Below are 16,691 nucleotides of genomic sequence, written 5' to 3' on the forward strand. Positions count from 1 at the left end.
CGATAAGTTATCTTTGACTTAAGTCGAAGATTAATGTAATGGTCTTAAGGTCAGTAATGCTCTTAAGGTCGAACATTTGTTCGGCACACAATCTGCCCTTCCTTAATCCTTCTTGGTATTCACTGATTAGATGATCCATTTGTTTAATGGTTCTATATTGGAGGACCTTTGATAAGATTTTGCATGCTACTGGTAGGAGGGAGATTTCCTATAATTATTGCTGTCTGTTTTGTCTCCTTTCTTGTGCAGAAAGTATGAGAGCGCTTTTCCATTCTTCCGGGATCTTTTCAGTTTTCCAAATTTCTTCAGATTTGTTGCATCTTCTTTACTATTTTACCCATTTACCTTTACCCTTTACCCTTTTACCCATTTCAACATTAATGCCATTATTCCATCTTCTTCAGGTGCTTTATTGTTTTTCAGTATCTTAATGATGTGTTATATCTACTGTTCTGTGGATGGTTGTGAGTCTGGGATGGGTTTATCAATCCATAATCTTTAATAATTTAATAATTCTTTATAAAGATTATAAAGTTTAATAATTGTTTATAGATTTTGAAAATATTTAATTCGAATATCGCAATTTTCTTTATTATTTAAGGCTAGTTCACCGTTATCCTTTTTAAAACATACTCCCGCTGGTTGGTATCCTTGGAGTTCTTCTTTAAAGATCTTGTAGAAGTCCCTAGTGTTGTACTGCTTGAAGTCTTTTTCCACCTTTTCCAGTTTAGTGATGTCATACTGCCTCTTGATTCTTCTGATGATTCTTGACATGTCTTTTTGTTGTGTCGTAAAATTATCCTAATTTTCTTCTGTTTTATGGGAGTTCTATCATTTCCAAGCTTCCACCCTTTTATTTAGTGCTTCATTGCAGTTGTTTCACCATCTGTGCTTGAGATATCTTTTAGATTCTGTGATTCCTTCCGTTACCTTTTTTAAATTGTCTTGGATCTCGTTCCAGTCCATTCCTAATTCTGCTTGGTTTATTCTTATTAGATACTCTTCTTTTTGTGGCTAAGTGCTTCTGTATTTATTCTGGATTTTTTGAGTGGTTTGGATTTGGGTTTACTGGGTTGAAATTTTACTTTAATTATTGTTAAGTAATGATCTGAATCTAAGTTTAATCCTTTTTCAACTCTGGTATTCATTATTTCTTTTTGATTTTTCCTGGTTAATAGCAACATGGTCTATTTGAAATTCTCCAATTTTTGTATTACGTGCAACCCATGTCTTTTTCTTCTTCTTCCTCTTCTTGAGAATATTTTTAAAGTGCATTGTCATCAGTTTTAGATTAAAAATTTTACAGAAGGTGATGAGTTTTCCTCATTTTTGTTTGTAGTCTAGTAAGTACGTTTTAAGATTTTACAGGAAGCTCTGCTACTTCCAAATATGAGGGTCTAGGTTCCCCAGAAACCAAAGGCCTAGTTATACTGTGTACGGTGAGGGATTCTCCTTTAAGATTACCCTCAGAAGTAGTTATCAGATTGATTGACTTTTCTATCATGCCTAAAGGTTGAAGTTGATTTGGGAGGGTGGGTTTCCTCATATCATCACAGTATACTGAGTAGTAACACTCACAGTTCTTCCACTTTAGTTCAAAGAGGTCCTGTGTCCCTCTCCTATTCAGGTGTACCACATGGAGGCTTGAACGTCAGGTTAATTCCTTAATAAAATTCAAGGATTTTCAAATTACCTTTTTTCATTCTGGATGACTTGATGCTCGCATATCGTTATTATTTTCTATCAATATTATTATTACACTTATTTTAATTATGTATAAAAAGAATATTTTAATTATGTATATGCTATAAGGATAGAATATAACCATGGATTTTTCACGTGTTTGTACAGATGTTTCACTGTGTAGCGTAAGCTACATTTTGCTAAGTAGAATATTTATTAAAAACACTTAAATGTTAGGTAGTAAAAATTCTTTTCTTAAATTAACTAAAACATCAATTTTGATGCAATCTGTGAACAAAATTATGGAACATTGAAATTGCATTACTGAAAAGACAAGTGAAATATAAAATAATTTTAACTATAATTTTTTGTAATTAACAGTTTTTTTCCAAATTAATTATAACTAGCAAGAATGATGCAGAAAAGAACAAATTTTAAATCTAGCATGAAATTTAATTTTTCTTTGAATAATTGGTAAAATGGAAAAATGAGCTTTCTTTTGTGAAACACAGTATATATATATATATATATATATATTTTTAATAAGCAAAATTTTCCATGCCTGGAAATGTAAAAGTGCCTCTTAGTTTATATGTTAGAATTTACACATCGCTCAAAGTTCATCAGCTCAAGTTAATCTCATCTTTTTTATTTTTTTGCTAACAGTAGATTTAGTTTAGTCATCTTAATTTTTTCAAATTTATGTGAATAAAGGTTTGTGTGATATTTACAGTAATGATATGTACTTTTTAAGTACATACATACAGCAACTAATTATACATTTTTATAAGCATAAATTCAATAAGATGGCATGACTCGTACAATAATGTACATTATTATATCAAAAAGATTAATTATTTACACCATATAAATTCAGCCTGATAGAAAATAAATCTTTTTTAGCAGGTACCTATACCCTGCAATAAATACAATTTTATTAAGAAACAAATGAAGAGTAGAATTAAAAATGAATTTATTAAACAGTGGGAGTAAAATAAATGAATGAGGCTTATCTTGTACTGATATTTTCAAACAGTTTATTTGAACATGAATGTTTATACTTTTATATAATTTTAGAAATGCTGTCTGTTAATGAAAAAAATCCAAATTGTTTTATCAAGGTTACAGAGCATAAAAACTGGATGTTACATAGGCGAGTTTAAAAATTACAGAAAAAAGAGTTTTTTTATTATTTATGCTAAAAACTTCTGACTTGCATAACAAATATTTTTTTGATTAAAAGAGTTCTTAATAAAAAAAGTGGGAAAGAATGGACTTTAAATTAGAGTATAATATATTTTTATTATTACTCTACAATATTGTAAAATCTTAAACATAGGCGTTTTCTTTTACTAACTAAACAATAATCATATTTTAATAAATGATATATAGACATTCTGTTGTATCCATTCTTAAACATAATATCTGGTTTAATTTTTTTTCAGCCGTTTAATTGGTGAATTTATGGCATTTTTCTTTCATGAAGAACTGTGTAAAACAACCTCACATTATGAACATTGTGTACCTGAACAATATGAATTTGCTAATTGTGACCTCTTTGGTGAAAAAGAACCTGGAAAGATTCTTCAGTAAGTAAAAAAAAACCATCAAATAAAAAAAAATTCTGTTAAAATTTTTGTGTCCTTAAATGAGGACAAACAACTATTAAACTTCTTTTAACATTACTAAAATAAACTCGTTGACCAGTTTCATTATTTCATCCATACTCATTAAATACATCTATAATTTGTACAAGATCATAACAGTAAAATAAAATAATATTATCTTGTATTTTTATTTTTATTTTCTATATAATTAATTAAAATTTTTGCAATACTTTATATTTCCACTAGGATTATCATTATTGATTTGGTTGTTATTTTCTGCCTTTCCTACCACTGTCACTCTTAACAGTCATAGTTCCGACACATTTTAGAGTACCTTCATTCTCAAAACTGCTTTAGCACTAAATCTTCCTGGGTTGGGATCATCGAATAAATAACAGTGTTACACTCCTCCTAACCCCATTCCTTCTGCCATGGCCTCTTTTGCTTTGTCCCTCTCATTCTAATGGTTTTACAATTTCTTGAAACTATTCCTTGTGATTTTTATTTAAAGAAGAGCCCCATTTCTTTTAAAATACTTTCCAAATGGGGCTTCTGGAAAACAAATATATGGTTAAAATTCAGTAGAAGTAGCAAATAAATTAAAGAAAATCAAGATTACAGAAGACTGCAGGCTTATATCATTTGATGTAGAAAATTTGTACCTGTCCAAACCAGTTAAGGAAACAATTAAAATTCTGAAAGATATTAAAAGAAATAGTAATAGAATTCTGAACCAAAGATTGTGTAGATACAGAGTTATTTTAGACCAAACCCAGTTTAAATTTAATGATAAAATACATATACCACAAGACAGATTAGCAATGGGAAAACCCTTTGTCAGGGATTTTAAATGAATTTTTTACTCAATATGTAGAAGAAAAATATATATCAGTGATATTGGAAAATTATGACTGCTTAAATATGTAAGATACGTGGATGACTCACTGATAATAGTAAAGGATAAAAACAAACAAAGGAGATTTAATATTAAATGAAATTAACAAACTGCATAAAAATTTTAAGTTTTTAAATGAAAAAGAAGAAAAAATACAATAAACTTTTTAGATTAGACAATAATAAGGAAACCAGAAAAACTATAATTTGATTTATATAGAAAATCCATATACACAGATAATATTATAAATGCAAACTCTAGCCATCCATGGGATCTTAAATTAGCAGCTGGATTTAGACATATATTCAATAGAGTAATCAGTATACCATTATGTAAAGTGGAATAAAAAAAGAACTATCTTTCAAATAGCAGTGAATAATGATTATGAAAAGAGTACAACAAAGAAACTATTTTGAAAGATAAAGCAAAAAAGAAACAATAATTTGCCAGAAGAAAAAGAAAAAGAAGAAAAATGAAAATGGGGAAAATTTATGTTCACAAAAAAAGAAATATATAAAGTGAAGGACTTTTTTAAGAAATATAGCATTTACCTCAAATAATATCATCAAGAATAAATTTAGAAATAATGTAGAAGAAAAAGACAATTAGAAAAAAATGGAATATACCAATTAAAATGCAATTGTAATGCAACATATATAGAACAAACAGAGCAGAAATTTAAAGCAAGATTTAATGAATATATAAGGTCGTACAAATATCAGAAAAAATATTTAAATTATGCAACATATTTGAGAGAAAAAATACATATTCCTAGTGAAATTACAAAATCAATAAAAATGTTAAATATGCAGAAATAGAAAAACCTTTAAATATTCTAGAAAACATGGAAATATTAAGAAAATTTAGAACCGTTACAGCAGGAGGGACAAAGCAGAAGAGATCATGACAGTAGGGATGGAGAGTGGGAGGAGCTTAATATCACTATTTATTTGATGATCCCAACTCAGGAAGACTCGGTATTAAAATTAGTTTTAAGAATGGAGGTACTCTAAAAACAGTCAACTATGAATGTTAAATGACAGTGCTAGGAAAGGCAGAAAACAACACGCAAATCAAATATAATTAATTAATCCTCCTAAAGCCAATCTATCATTAATGGGAAATGCCATCTAGTTTCTTGTACATTTTAAGTTGTAAAACTTCAACCTGTGTCTGAGGTATATTCCACCATAAATCAAATTTCCTGGATGCTGTGAAGATCTAAACTCAGGAAAGGGTCAATCAGACCCAAGTTAACCTTAAATTAAAAAAGTAAATATAGTTGACTTCAGAACTGTTTTAAATCAAATCAAATTTATTCCATTAAATTAAACAGTTTTACATCATAATTCATCATTAATTTAATAAATTAATATTATCATTATAAGTTTCAAATTATTAATTTAAGTTGTAATTTTATAAAACTAATTAATTAACATGGAATTACTATCCAAATATGCCTAGTTACATGTTCTTGGGTAGGAGTCCTATATGCATAGTACATAATTACATTCATAACCATTTGAAAAATATATAACAATATTATAATAGTTACAGATGGAAAATAATTTGTAGTGATGTAGGTAATATGAATTAGCTATAAAAAAGTGAAAGAATATGAATAGTTATTGTAACTGTGCTTTATTGAGAAGCTACATTATAGATCACCCATTAGTTAACTGTCACAAAATTCAACACGTACAAATACAAAGTGTTAGTATATATTGTCAGTTACAATTTTTATATTGCCGATACAATTTTAATCTCTATTGCCTATATGCAGAGCAGGTGATATTATCTGATTTTTACAGTCCATTTTCTTAGTCATGCATTGATTTTCTTCTTATAGGTTATTGATGACAATGCATCAAATACTTTAGATTAATTGGGATATTTCTGAGAAAAATTTGGACAATATAATATATGAATTTGTTTTAATGTAAGATTTTTTTAAATTTTTGCCTAGCAAAATTGTATTCCTAGCAATAGTGCTTGTACTGTATTCATGGACAGTTATCCTGAAAATTTATTGATAATTGTTGTAAGCAAACACAAGCAGGTACTTAATAATAGCTGTCTGATAGTTAAAATTTGTTGAAAAGTACTCTTTGTGGAGTATAGATGGTTCATATTATGCAGCTGTCACAATAAATCTTTGTGTGATATTCAACAGTTTATTATAGATTTGTAGGCTCCTCCACACACAATAACACCTTCAAACATTAGTGATTAGATATGAGTGCAATACAGTAGTCTCAATTCATTTATTTACATTTAATGAATGAGTATAGTTTATTTGTAGGAAACAAACATCCACTGATGCACTTTTACTATACAACAGGGACCTCGTTAATTGTTAAACCCAAGTATTTATATGTGTTAACTCTTTCAATCTTTTTACAAATACAGCTCTGATTCACAGTGCAACCACAAACATGCACTTTTAGGCAGTCACTTCTTGAATCACCTTTGTTTTTTAATGAAAGAGGCATGAATTTTATTTTCATTAGGTTTAATTAAAATTAAATATTATGATCAAATCATGATTTCAACTTTGCAAGATCCCATTGAGCAGAGAGGTAAACTGAATCCCAATCATCACCCTCAGGAAACTTAGCAGTTTCATCAGTAAATAGAAATATTTTACCTCTGATATCAGTTTTTGAGGTATCATTGATGTAGATGAGTAAAAGCTACATCATGTATGCTGTTTACTACACCATACAATGTTACAATTTGCTTCCTGTTCTTAAAATAGGTTGAAAGTCCTATTTTTAACACCAGTTAGGTGTAGTTTATCTATATGTTTTTCCCTGTGCACAGTGTCAAATGCCTTAGCCAAGTCTAAAAATGTAATTAAACAGTTTTTGCTTTTATTAATCACCTTATTGATATTTATTTGCATTTAATATAAATAGAGCATCATTAATATTTTTTCTCTATCTAAACCCATATTGGATGTTTGTTATTATTTTGTTCCTTTTTAAGAGTCTGAACAATTGATCTTTTATTATTTTCTCCAAAATTTTAGAGAGTACAGTTAGAAAGGAGATTTGGCGATAGTGGGATCTGCTAGTGTATTCATTATTCTTAAACACAGGAACAATTTTCACCAATTTAAAGACTTCAGAGAAGATACCTTATAACAAATTTAGATTAAACATTTGTAAAAGAGGTTTGAGAAAAACTTTTATAAACTCTTTTACAAACAAAGACTGTATTTGATCATATCCAGGGGCGGATACATCCTGTAATTTTCCCATGTAGTAAATAAGATCATTCACAGATATTATCTGCAAATCAAATGCTTCCCTAAATTTCCAGGTCATATGATAATCACTATAATTTTCACTAACTATGTAGAGATTCCAGGTAATGAACATGCAGATTCCGCTGCCAAAGAAGCATGTAATCAGCCTCCTTTCACCACCCGAGTTGCTAATTCTGATTTTATTAACTGTGTAAAACAATCACTGAGAGCAAGGTGGCAAGGTGACTGGATGGCTACCTTTGATAATAAACTCCGGCAGATTAAAGATTCTGTGTTGCCATGGGACTCCTCATGCAGAAAAACTCGGCGTGAGGAAGTAGTCCTCTGTCGATTGCAGATAGGGCATACGAAGGTCACACACAAGTACCTGATGTCAGGAGGACATACACCCCTATGCGCACAATGCAACAGCCGCATGACTGTGCAGCACATAATCATAGAATGCATATGTCATGCGGCATTGCGTCGTAAATTTAATCTACCCAGAAACATCCGTGGTGTCTTGTACAATGATAATGAAATTTTAAACCAGATGTTAATATTTTTGCGTAGTTGTGGGTTAATACAAAAAATTTAATATTGTCGTGTATATTTTTTATGCTGAGAGTTATAAGTTTTTTATTTTTTTTAATTTTACTTTTAATTTTAATTTTTTTGGTTCTGTGTTTTTGATTTTTTGTTATCCGAGTAGGCAGACTTTTACACTCCCTATCGGAATTTGTTAAATTTTATATAGTTTCCTTTTTTTATTATTTTAGCTTTCATGTTTTAAAGACTCCATCTGTGATATTAGTTTTAAGTTTTATTTCACTTTTTTAATTTTTGTTTTTAACTTAGTTTTAATTTTTTATTACATAATTTATATTAGTTTTAAGTTTTTTAATTTTGTTATTTTAGTTTTTAACCTAGTTTTAAGTTTTATGTTAGATCTTTTATGGTTTTTAGTTTTATTGTTATCCGAGAATGGGCCCTTTACATCCATCTCGGAATTTGTTGAATTCTATTCGCTTTTGGTTTTATTTTAGATTTTATCTGTGAGATTAGTTGTAAGTTTTATTCATTTTTTTAGATTAGCTTTATTTTCTTTTATTTTTTTATTAAAAAAAATTCTGGGCGATGATAACGCGCAGGCGTTTTTCGCCTCAAAAAAAAAACTACTGGTAGTCCTCCCGAGCGATTACCCTTAGCAAAATTATGTCTCACTTGTGAAGAATAATCATTGAATTCATCTGTCATCTTAATATGCAAAGCTGCATTCACTTTCCGATTTCAATTCCCAATATATTATTATATTGGGAATTCCTGATGTTTATTTAGAGATTCCCAGATAATTATTGAATTTGAGCCTGCTTCATTTAATTTCTCCTGAAATAATTTCTCTTAGTGGTTCTAATTAAACTATATACAATGTTGCTATATATTTTTTTATTATCTTTTTCAAGGTTAAAGGGTTGTTTTAAAACAAGTTTACTCATTTTTTCACGCTTCCTAATTGACCTAACTAATCCTGTGGTTTTCCAGGATTTTAATTTTTTATGTCATGCTCTTTGAGTCCTAATTTTTTTTTTTTTTAATATAGGCAGCCCCTAATAATTTTATTAAACCTGTTTGTACTAATGTTAACATCTGCCTCATAAACTACTAGGTTCCAATCCTGCATCTGTAAGTGTTTTAATAACAAATTATTGTCCATGTGGAATTTACTTTTGCATTGCAGTTGTACTAGAATTTATTAAAAAATTGTTTGAGATGGCTAGAGCTACACTATTGTGATCTGTAAATCGTGTTTTAACTACAGCAGATTTTATTTCCTTTATTTTTGGATGTCTCACAAACATATGGTCCAAACATGTGGCTCTATCTGCTTACATTCCAGTAGGAATATTTATACAACTAACAAAACCTGACATCGCAAGTACATCTAAAGATATGTCTGATTTCATCTCCATCTTAGTAGTTTCAATATATATTAATGTTTCAATATATAATGAAGTCTCCCTAAGATGACCATCCCTGGTTCCAGACAATTTTGATCTTTTGTAGAGGTCACCTTAGAAACATGACTGTCAGTGTGGTCATAATAATTTCTTAAAGGTATGTTGGTTTGGCTGTAATAATTCTTGTTACAAGTTTTGGAAATCAATATTCTAATAAAAAAAAAAATGTTATTGGAAGTATAGAACAGATTCCTTTCATTAAAATTACAAAATGTAGTCAAACTATATACATATTACTAACAATGACAGTTCGGTTGATGAGAATAATGGAAAAGAAAAAAAAATACTAATAAAAATATGAAAACAGGTTCTCAGAACACATTAATAAAATTTGTATAATGGAAACAAAAATCGAATATTAAAGTAAATACTTTAAATGAGGGGATAATTAATTTTCTATTTTAAGCAAATGAAATGCGCATTGAAAAATACTGTAAATACCAAATACAGTATTTAACATAAATTTTATTTACTAACCTTTAATAACAACGCTTTCTACTTGAAGTATTTATACAGCGAAGTCTTCCTACTTGACTTTGCCAAATCACTTCCTTTTCTAACACAAGTTGATGATTTTATTATTTCCAACATTACGATCTAATTGTTTTAATTTGTTGATACAATTTAAAGCATCAACTAAAGAAACAGCGGTTTTTCTTCAATCTAAGCCTCTTCCACATCTTTCGATGTAGAAGCATTAGCATGGTTATCCAGAACTTCTTTCTCCCAGTCATTTACATCTCTTTAATCTCTCATCTTCATTAAAGTGAACATTAATGTCTGTGCCGATCTGCTGACCTAGTTCTACAACTTTATTTTCAGTTTGAATTAAGTTTCTTCGTTCAAATTTTTTCTCAGATAACCCAAAAGCAATACCACCTTCTTAAAACACCTTTTTACTATCTTTTCATCCTCACTAATCTATGCTTCTTTACATATTCCACTAAATCCAGCAAAGACATTTTTTTAATCAAGTCATACACATTTTGAATTGAGTCCGATAATGGCTGCAAGAGTAGTCATTATTCGATGGCGATAAAGAAGTTTAAACAACTGAATTGCTCAAAGATCTAATGGTTGTAACTTGTATTGTTAGCAAAAAATAACAATAAAAAAATGTTAAAGGTAATTTCTGGAGACATGGGGCATTGTCAAAAATTAGCAGCACTTTTCTTCTGTTTTTTTTTTTTCATTTTTCTATTGAATCTTCAGTCCATTCGGTGAAAATCAAGCCTATCTCTCAAGCCTTTCAATTTGCATATTATTCTACTTTCAGTTCGGTTTTTTAAACATCTTGTCCGTACAAATTGTTTATTTATTATTAATGGAGGTTTTTTCTCCTACAACACTGACACACATCACTGTTATTCTTTGTTTTACTTTTTTAGTCTGTACGCATCAGTGACTTAGTCAGTAAAGCTTGATAAAAAAGCCCCGTTTTGTCAGCATTGAAAATGTCTTTGTATCATAGTCTTTTATTAACGATGACAACTGTTGAAACCACTCTGCCTCTACATTTTCACTGACGAATTCACTTTCACCAAACAAATTATTTAAAGTAATATTGTTTCGGCGACAGAATTTTCCATCTATCACTGCTTCCTGTAAATGTTAATAGGCGTACGATTTGAATATTTGGCTTCAAATCAAGCCAAAGTGAAATCATTCACTTCTTTGTAAAGTTGAAAAGTTTCTTTTTTATATTTTTATTAGTATTTTTAAACCATTCTTCTTTTAAAATTTTTTGGATTTGTGTTTTATCACAATTGTATTTTTCTGCTAATTTTCTTTGTGACAGTCACAGCCAGCATTTTCAATAATCTTTAATCACATTTCGAAATTTAATTTTTTGATTTTGTTTTTCCTTACATTTTACTAATGAAATTTAAAAAAAAAACTGTACAGTGATAAAAATGATAAAAAAAGTACATGAAAACATGATCGTTAAACCAAGACATATGATTACATGTATAACTCAACTGAATAACTGAGTCCAGTAGTGACAAATCAGAACTGAAGTCTGCCACCAATCAGAACTGAAGTCTGCCACCAATTGCTTGGCAAGACATAACAATGTTTTAATTTGCCTATATAACATTAGAATGTTATATTCTATGAAGTAGGTTATGATAAACATCTTGGGATACGTGACGATAAAAATCTGATGTGGACATCACATGACTTCCTTGTACACCTATTAAATTACATATATACATTCTTTGCTGCACTTCATTTAAACTTATTTCATTTGAAAGTGAGATATGATGCTCCAGTTCGTTATTAAAGTGGATAGTTACACAGTTGCTGAAATATTAGTTTTTAACATCAAATATGTATACAATTATTAATTCAACAATCTTACATGAAATATTAGGGTAGAGTAAAAGTCCCTTTATTATTCGTATTGCTAGATCAGTATTATTCATATCTGTGTGAGTTGCTGAAACAAATTTTTTAGATTTCTGGTGTGTCATATAAATAGTTAATAATAATTAAAACTATTCCGTTTAGTGAACTCCTATATACTGGTTACAAATGTTAATTTTGACTTTATGGTATAAAATATTCGGTTTTTATTATGGGATTATTTGGTGAATTATCAAAAATGAAAAAGAAACAATTATAAGGAAAAAGAAAGATGAAGAATTATATCTCAAAAAACGACAAAAAGATGAATATGAAGGGGAAGAAAATGTTAAAACCAAAGAAAGAATAAAAAAATTAGGAGAGGATGATGAATATAAAGAGAGAGAATATTTGTAAACTAGAGAACATGTACACAAATTAAGATCAGAAGAATTATATTAAACCAAAGAACAATTAAATGACCGGCAACAAAAAACAAATAAACGAAATGATTATCAACTCAGACATAGGGAGAATATTATCCAACATATCAGAGGCGTAATGAACTAAAAGATAAGAATTTTTTGCAATTTATTAAAGATCAGGCATTTATGCCTCAGTGTATACATTGTTCTTGTGATGGCCTATTTTTTAGTCACTCTGTAGTTAACTTTAATGTAGATAAAATCAAACAGAAATTCCAGAACAATTAAATAAAATTGACATAGAAAATCCAAAAATAATACAATTGTAAATTATATTTTTCAATTATATTAAATAATCAGATGTTTTACCAAATTTATTGTTATTATTGAATTATTAGTTATTGTAAAATGTTTTTACAATCATGGGTTAATAATTATTATTAATAAATCAGTACATTTAAATTTTAAAAAAAGTTAAAAAGTGAGATGAAGTCTTTGAACTGAATCAGACCTTCCCCTGTAAGATCCAAATATTTCAATATTTAAAATTTGATTTGGCTATAACTCTGGAACCAATGAAAATAAGTAACACTTATGATATATCGTTGAAAAGCTCATTGAAAAGCTTATTACTGCAGTTAAGAAAATGTCCAAAATCCACATTTTTTAGATTTTGGACTTTTTTGGACACTTTTGGTTCAGTTGATTGCAATTAAAGGGGAGGTGCACAGCTAGTTGTCTCAACATCCTACAGCCAATCATTTTTGAGTTATACGGGATACATTCATATGTTTGAACAGACGTCATGCCAAAGCTAGTCAAAATGGATTCAGGGATGGTCAAAATGGATATTTCCATTGAAATCTGAAAACCGAAATTTTTTTTGCAATCACAATACTTTATTTACTTTGTACAAGTTGGTAAAAATGAATGAATAAGCAGTGTATTTCTGTACACGATTTAAATTTGCATTTTCTTGTCTTATCTTTTTAAATGATTGAAAAGTTTTTGTAATAGAATTAAGACTTTCTCTTGATCTGCTATTAAATTTGTGACCAACATCTAGTTTTATACAAAAAAAAAAAAAATGACAACAAATTAGCGAATTTATTTACATTTCGAGAAATACTGGTCTTTTAAGAGGTGATTGTCTTATAGAGGTGGTCTCCATGAGAGATTTTACTGTATATTAATTTTTAAATCTCTCAACATCGGCCTAATTATAGGCAGTAATAATAACATAGAAAACTAAATTAAAAATATTTATATTAAAATACATATAATAAAATATATCTTGTTTTAAACATAATATATGTACTTAAAACATACTTATTTATGTACTGAAAATATATCAAAACAAAAGAGATCCAAATATAATATTAGTAATTACAACTTAATAGCAATAATAATAATATAAACAAACACATAATTCTACCTATAGTAGTTTTCAGTCACATTCCATTAATATTTCTGTTCTTGTCTAAAGAAGAATCTTTGTTTCTTTCACTCATACTGACACCAGCATATTTTCTTTTTTAGGTTTCCTCATCTTGCAAAGGAGTTCTTTATTATATGTTGTCAAATGCTTGTTTATATATATGTTGCTTATCAATAGGACCTGATTCAGATAGGTTGAATGAGTGTTTCTTTTGTTTTTGTCAGCAACTAGCTATTTCACTTTTGTCATTCTTGATATGAATTTTAACTCAAATTGATGGTATTTTATCTTTTTTAAATGGTGGGAGTCTATGTGCACAAGATATCTCTTTCAATTTAAAAAGGAACATTGATCATCTTGTAATCTTACAATCTTTAGATTGTGGACACTTTTTGATTCTATTTTCTACAGTTTTACTGTAGAAATTCATATTTTCCCAATTTGTTTGGGAGACACCAATAACTTATAAATTTTCCACTCAAGTATATTGCTGTAGACTGATGAATTCAGTATGTAAATTTTTGATTTTGATATGGAATCTTTCTTATTGCTTCTGTAAGTTAGCATTTTTGGTTTTAATTTTTCAGTAGACTACTGTAAACTAATGTTTGCAGCAGTTAGTTCTGCTATTTTATTATTTAGTTTATCAAATTTTAAGTTTATAAACTGGTTCAGATTTTGTTAAAGATTTTCAATTCCTCACCTGAGGACACATACTCAGAATCCCCCTGATTCCCTGTTGAATACATTCACACTTCCACTTTGCTTTACGCATGCGTACTTTACGTAGATTTTCACAAAGCGAAACATTAAACAGTGTAAAATATAGGATGTATATATTGGTACACTCTGCTTGAAAATATTCATGACAGACATAGCATTCTATTACATTTTTAGTATTGCTAAATTTTTGCAAACACTGAAAAACACGAGTCTGCCATTGCTGTTATAGTGTTAATTGAGTACAAAAATTAAAATCAAGAATCACAAAATCTTAGTTATTGTTGATGCATGGTTATCTATTGAATGACACAACGGAGATAAGTACTCCTATCAGTTACTCATTTCAATCATGTCTGCTCGTATTGATGACTGACTGATGACTGAAATTTAAAATTATATACTTTCGTTTTGTCTGATTTCTACTTGTAATCGATTTATTTCTAGTGACTGTTTTTATTTATATTTTAGGAGGCTTTTATCTGAAGGTGCTGCAACTTCATGGACTAATGCACTGCATATTGTTACTAAAGCACGTAAAGTCAAACCACAAGGTTTGATGGTATTTTTTCATCCATTATTGAACTGGCTAATTAAGGAGAACCGAAAAAATCAACAGCAAGCTGGTTGGTTATGAAGTCATGAAATATAAAAACTTATATTTAATGTTTCCTTGTATCGTTTAAAAAATTTTATATATAATTTTTTAATAAATTATAACATTTTGTTTTTGTTTTATTTTTATAATAATAAATTATGTTATGTTTATCTGTTTTCAAAAAAAGGAGGCATTAAAATTTTTTAGAAAGCCTCACATTACAGTCATTATTGGTAAATTGTCTCAATATATCTATCATTTTAATAAATAAATTATTTCTATTACAAGAGAAGATGAAGAAAATTGATTTCTATTGCTGGGATTCCCTGATGTGAAACTTGGTTATTGGGAATTCTTGAATACTATTATTTTTTTTATGTACCCTGTCTCACTCATAGGATACAGACAATCTATGAATGGCCTATTAATTAAGCATGTTAAGTAAGCATAATGACCAATTATTTTTTCACATTAAAAAACTGTATTAGTTAAAAATATTTATGTAATAAATTAATAATAGTTAATCTTAAATGAAATATTATTTGCAGAATTTAACTCACACCCACTATGGCCTGTGAGTGAAGTATAGTTAATTTGCAGGTATGCCCTTAGCCAACACAAATTTTTAAAGTATAAAACCATTTCAAGCAGCTCATCCACGATACTTAATTTTTCACCTTTCATGACCTTTATTGGGATTTGGAAATTTGTTACAGGACATTATGTATTCTGACTTTGAATTTCACCAACTTATCATAGAAAATGAAAGTTTCCTATCCATGGTCCTTACTGGTAGTGAACGTTAGGTTTATACTTTGATTTTGTACTTTGAAATATAGCAACAATAGTCAATTGAAAAGTCCAATCTCTTTTCCATAGTGAGAAGCAGTACAGCCTGTGCATTGCTGATATATTGCTTTAAAGGTTACAAGGCGTTGCCGCACGATACGATGGAGAAAGTGTCTATCAATAACTTATGCAACTCCGATTGGCTTTTGTATGATGGAAGATGGATCATTTACTTAGACTTAGATCAGTACGTAGACACAACAAATAGAATTCTTAGAAAAAATTTAACAAATTCTTCCTCTATTTTTCAGCGCATTCATACAGTTAAGCAATAGGTTTTCCTGAAATTAATTCAGTCGGTCTCCCTCTTTAAAAACCTCTATTTAACGAATTTTTTAAAGAGCTTAGCAGAACGCCAAAGACAGCTTCATACGCACGAGTTGCGGTTGCTCCTATAGCTTCTATAAATTCACAAGATATGCTGTCAGAATTGGCACCAACTTTAGCTAAAATGGTCGAACGTATCATCGAGGATAAATGCAGAGTCGACCAAGGAAAAACAACCCGAAGCCGTTGCAGAAGAAAGTAGAAAGATCTGTTGAAAGCAGCTCCGTAAAGCCCAAATTTGAGTCTACAATTAAAGCAGTAACTGAGAGGAAGATTGAACCGACTAAAGTAAAAGTGCAGGAGGAAAAAATCTCCACCGAGAGATCTGCGAAACGAGAAGTTATGATTCCGGAAAAGGAAAACTTTAAAAAACTAACAGTGGAGCCTCCCAAAGCACAGATGCTTTTAGCGGACAGGGCGAGACAACCGACCGCCCCACACATTCTAGCGGTGAGAACATCCAGTCTGGACTGCGATATGTTTTTGAATGCGCCAGCGGAGCCGGTGTCATCTGACACCAGAAGCTGGAGATCCT

The 16,691-nt window shown here is 29.4% G+C and overlaps 1 protein-coding gene across 4 annotated transcripts in view; it reads left to right on the forward strand.

The window, feature by feature from the left end:
- LOC142330479 (angiotensin-converting enzyme-like) overlaps nucleotides 1-15,179 on the forward strand; it is a 102,419-nt gene extending 87,240 nt beyond the window's left edge. For all 4 annotated transcript variants that reach the window (XM_075375746.1, XM_075375743.1, XM_075375747.1 and 1 more), the window contains 2 exons: nucleotides 3,129-3,272; nucleotides 14,854-15,179. In XM_075375746.1, coding sequence (XP_075231861.1) covers nucleotides 3,129-3,272; nucleotides 14,854-15,019 — 310 coding nt within the window. In that variant the 3' untranslated portion in view covers nucleotides 15,020-15,179. The remainder of the gene's footprint in view (nucleotides 1-3,128; nucleotides 3,273-14,853) is intronic.
- Nucleotides 15,180-16,691: the final 1,512 nt, after the last annotated feature.

Source organism: Lycorma delicatula, chromosome 9 (genome assembly GCF_047948215.1).
Source record: "Lycorma delicatula isolate Av1 chromosome 9, ASM4794821v1, whole genome shotgun sequence".
In the NCBI taxonomy this organism is placed as follows: domain Eukaryota; kingdom Metazoa; phylum Arthropoda; class Insecta; order Hemiptera; family Fulgoridae; genus Lycorma; species Lycorma delicatula.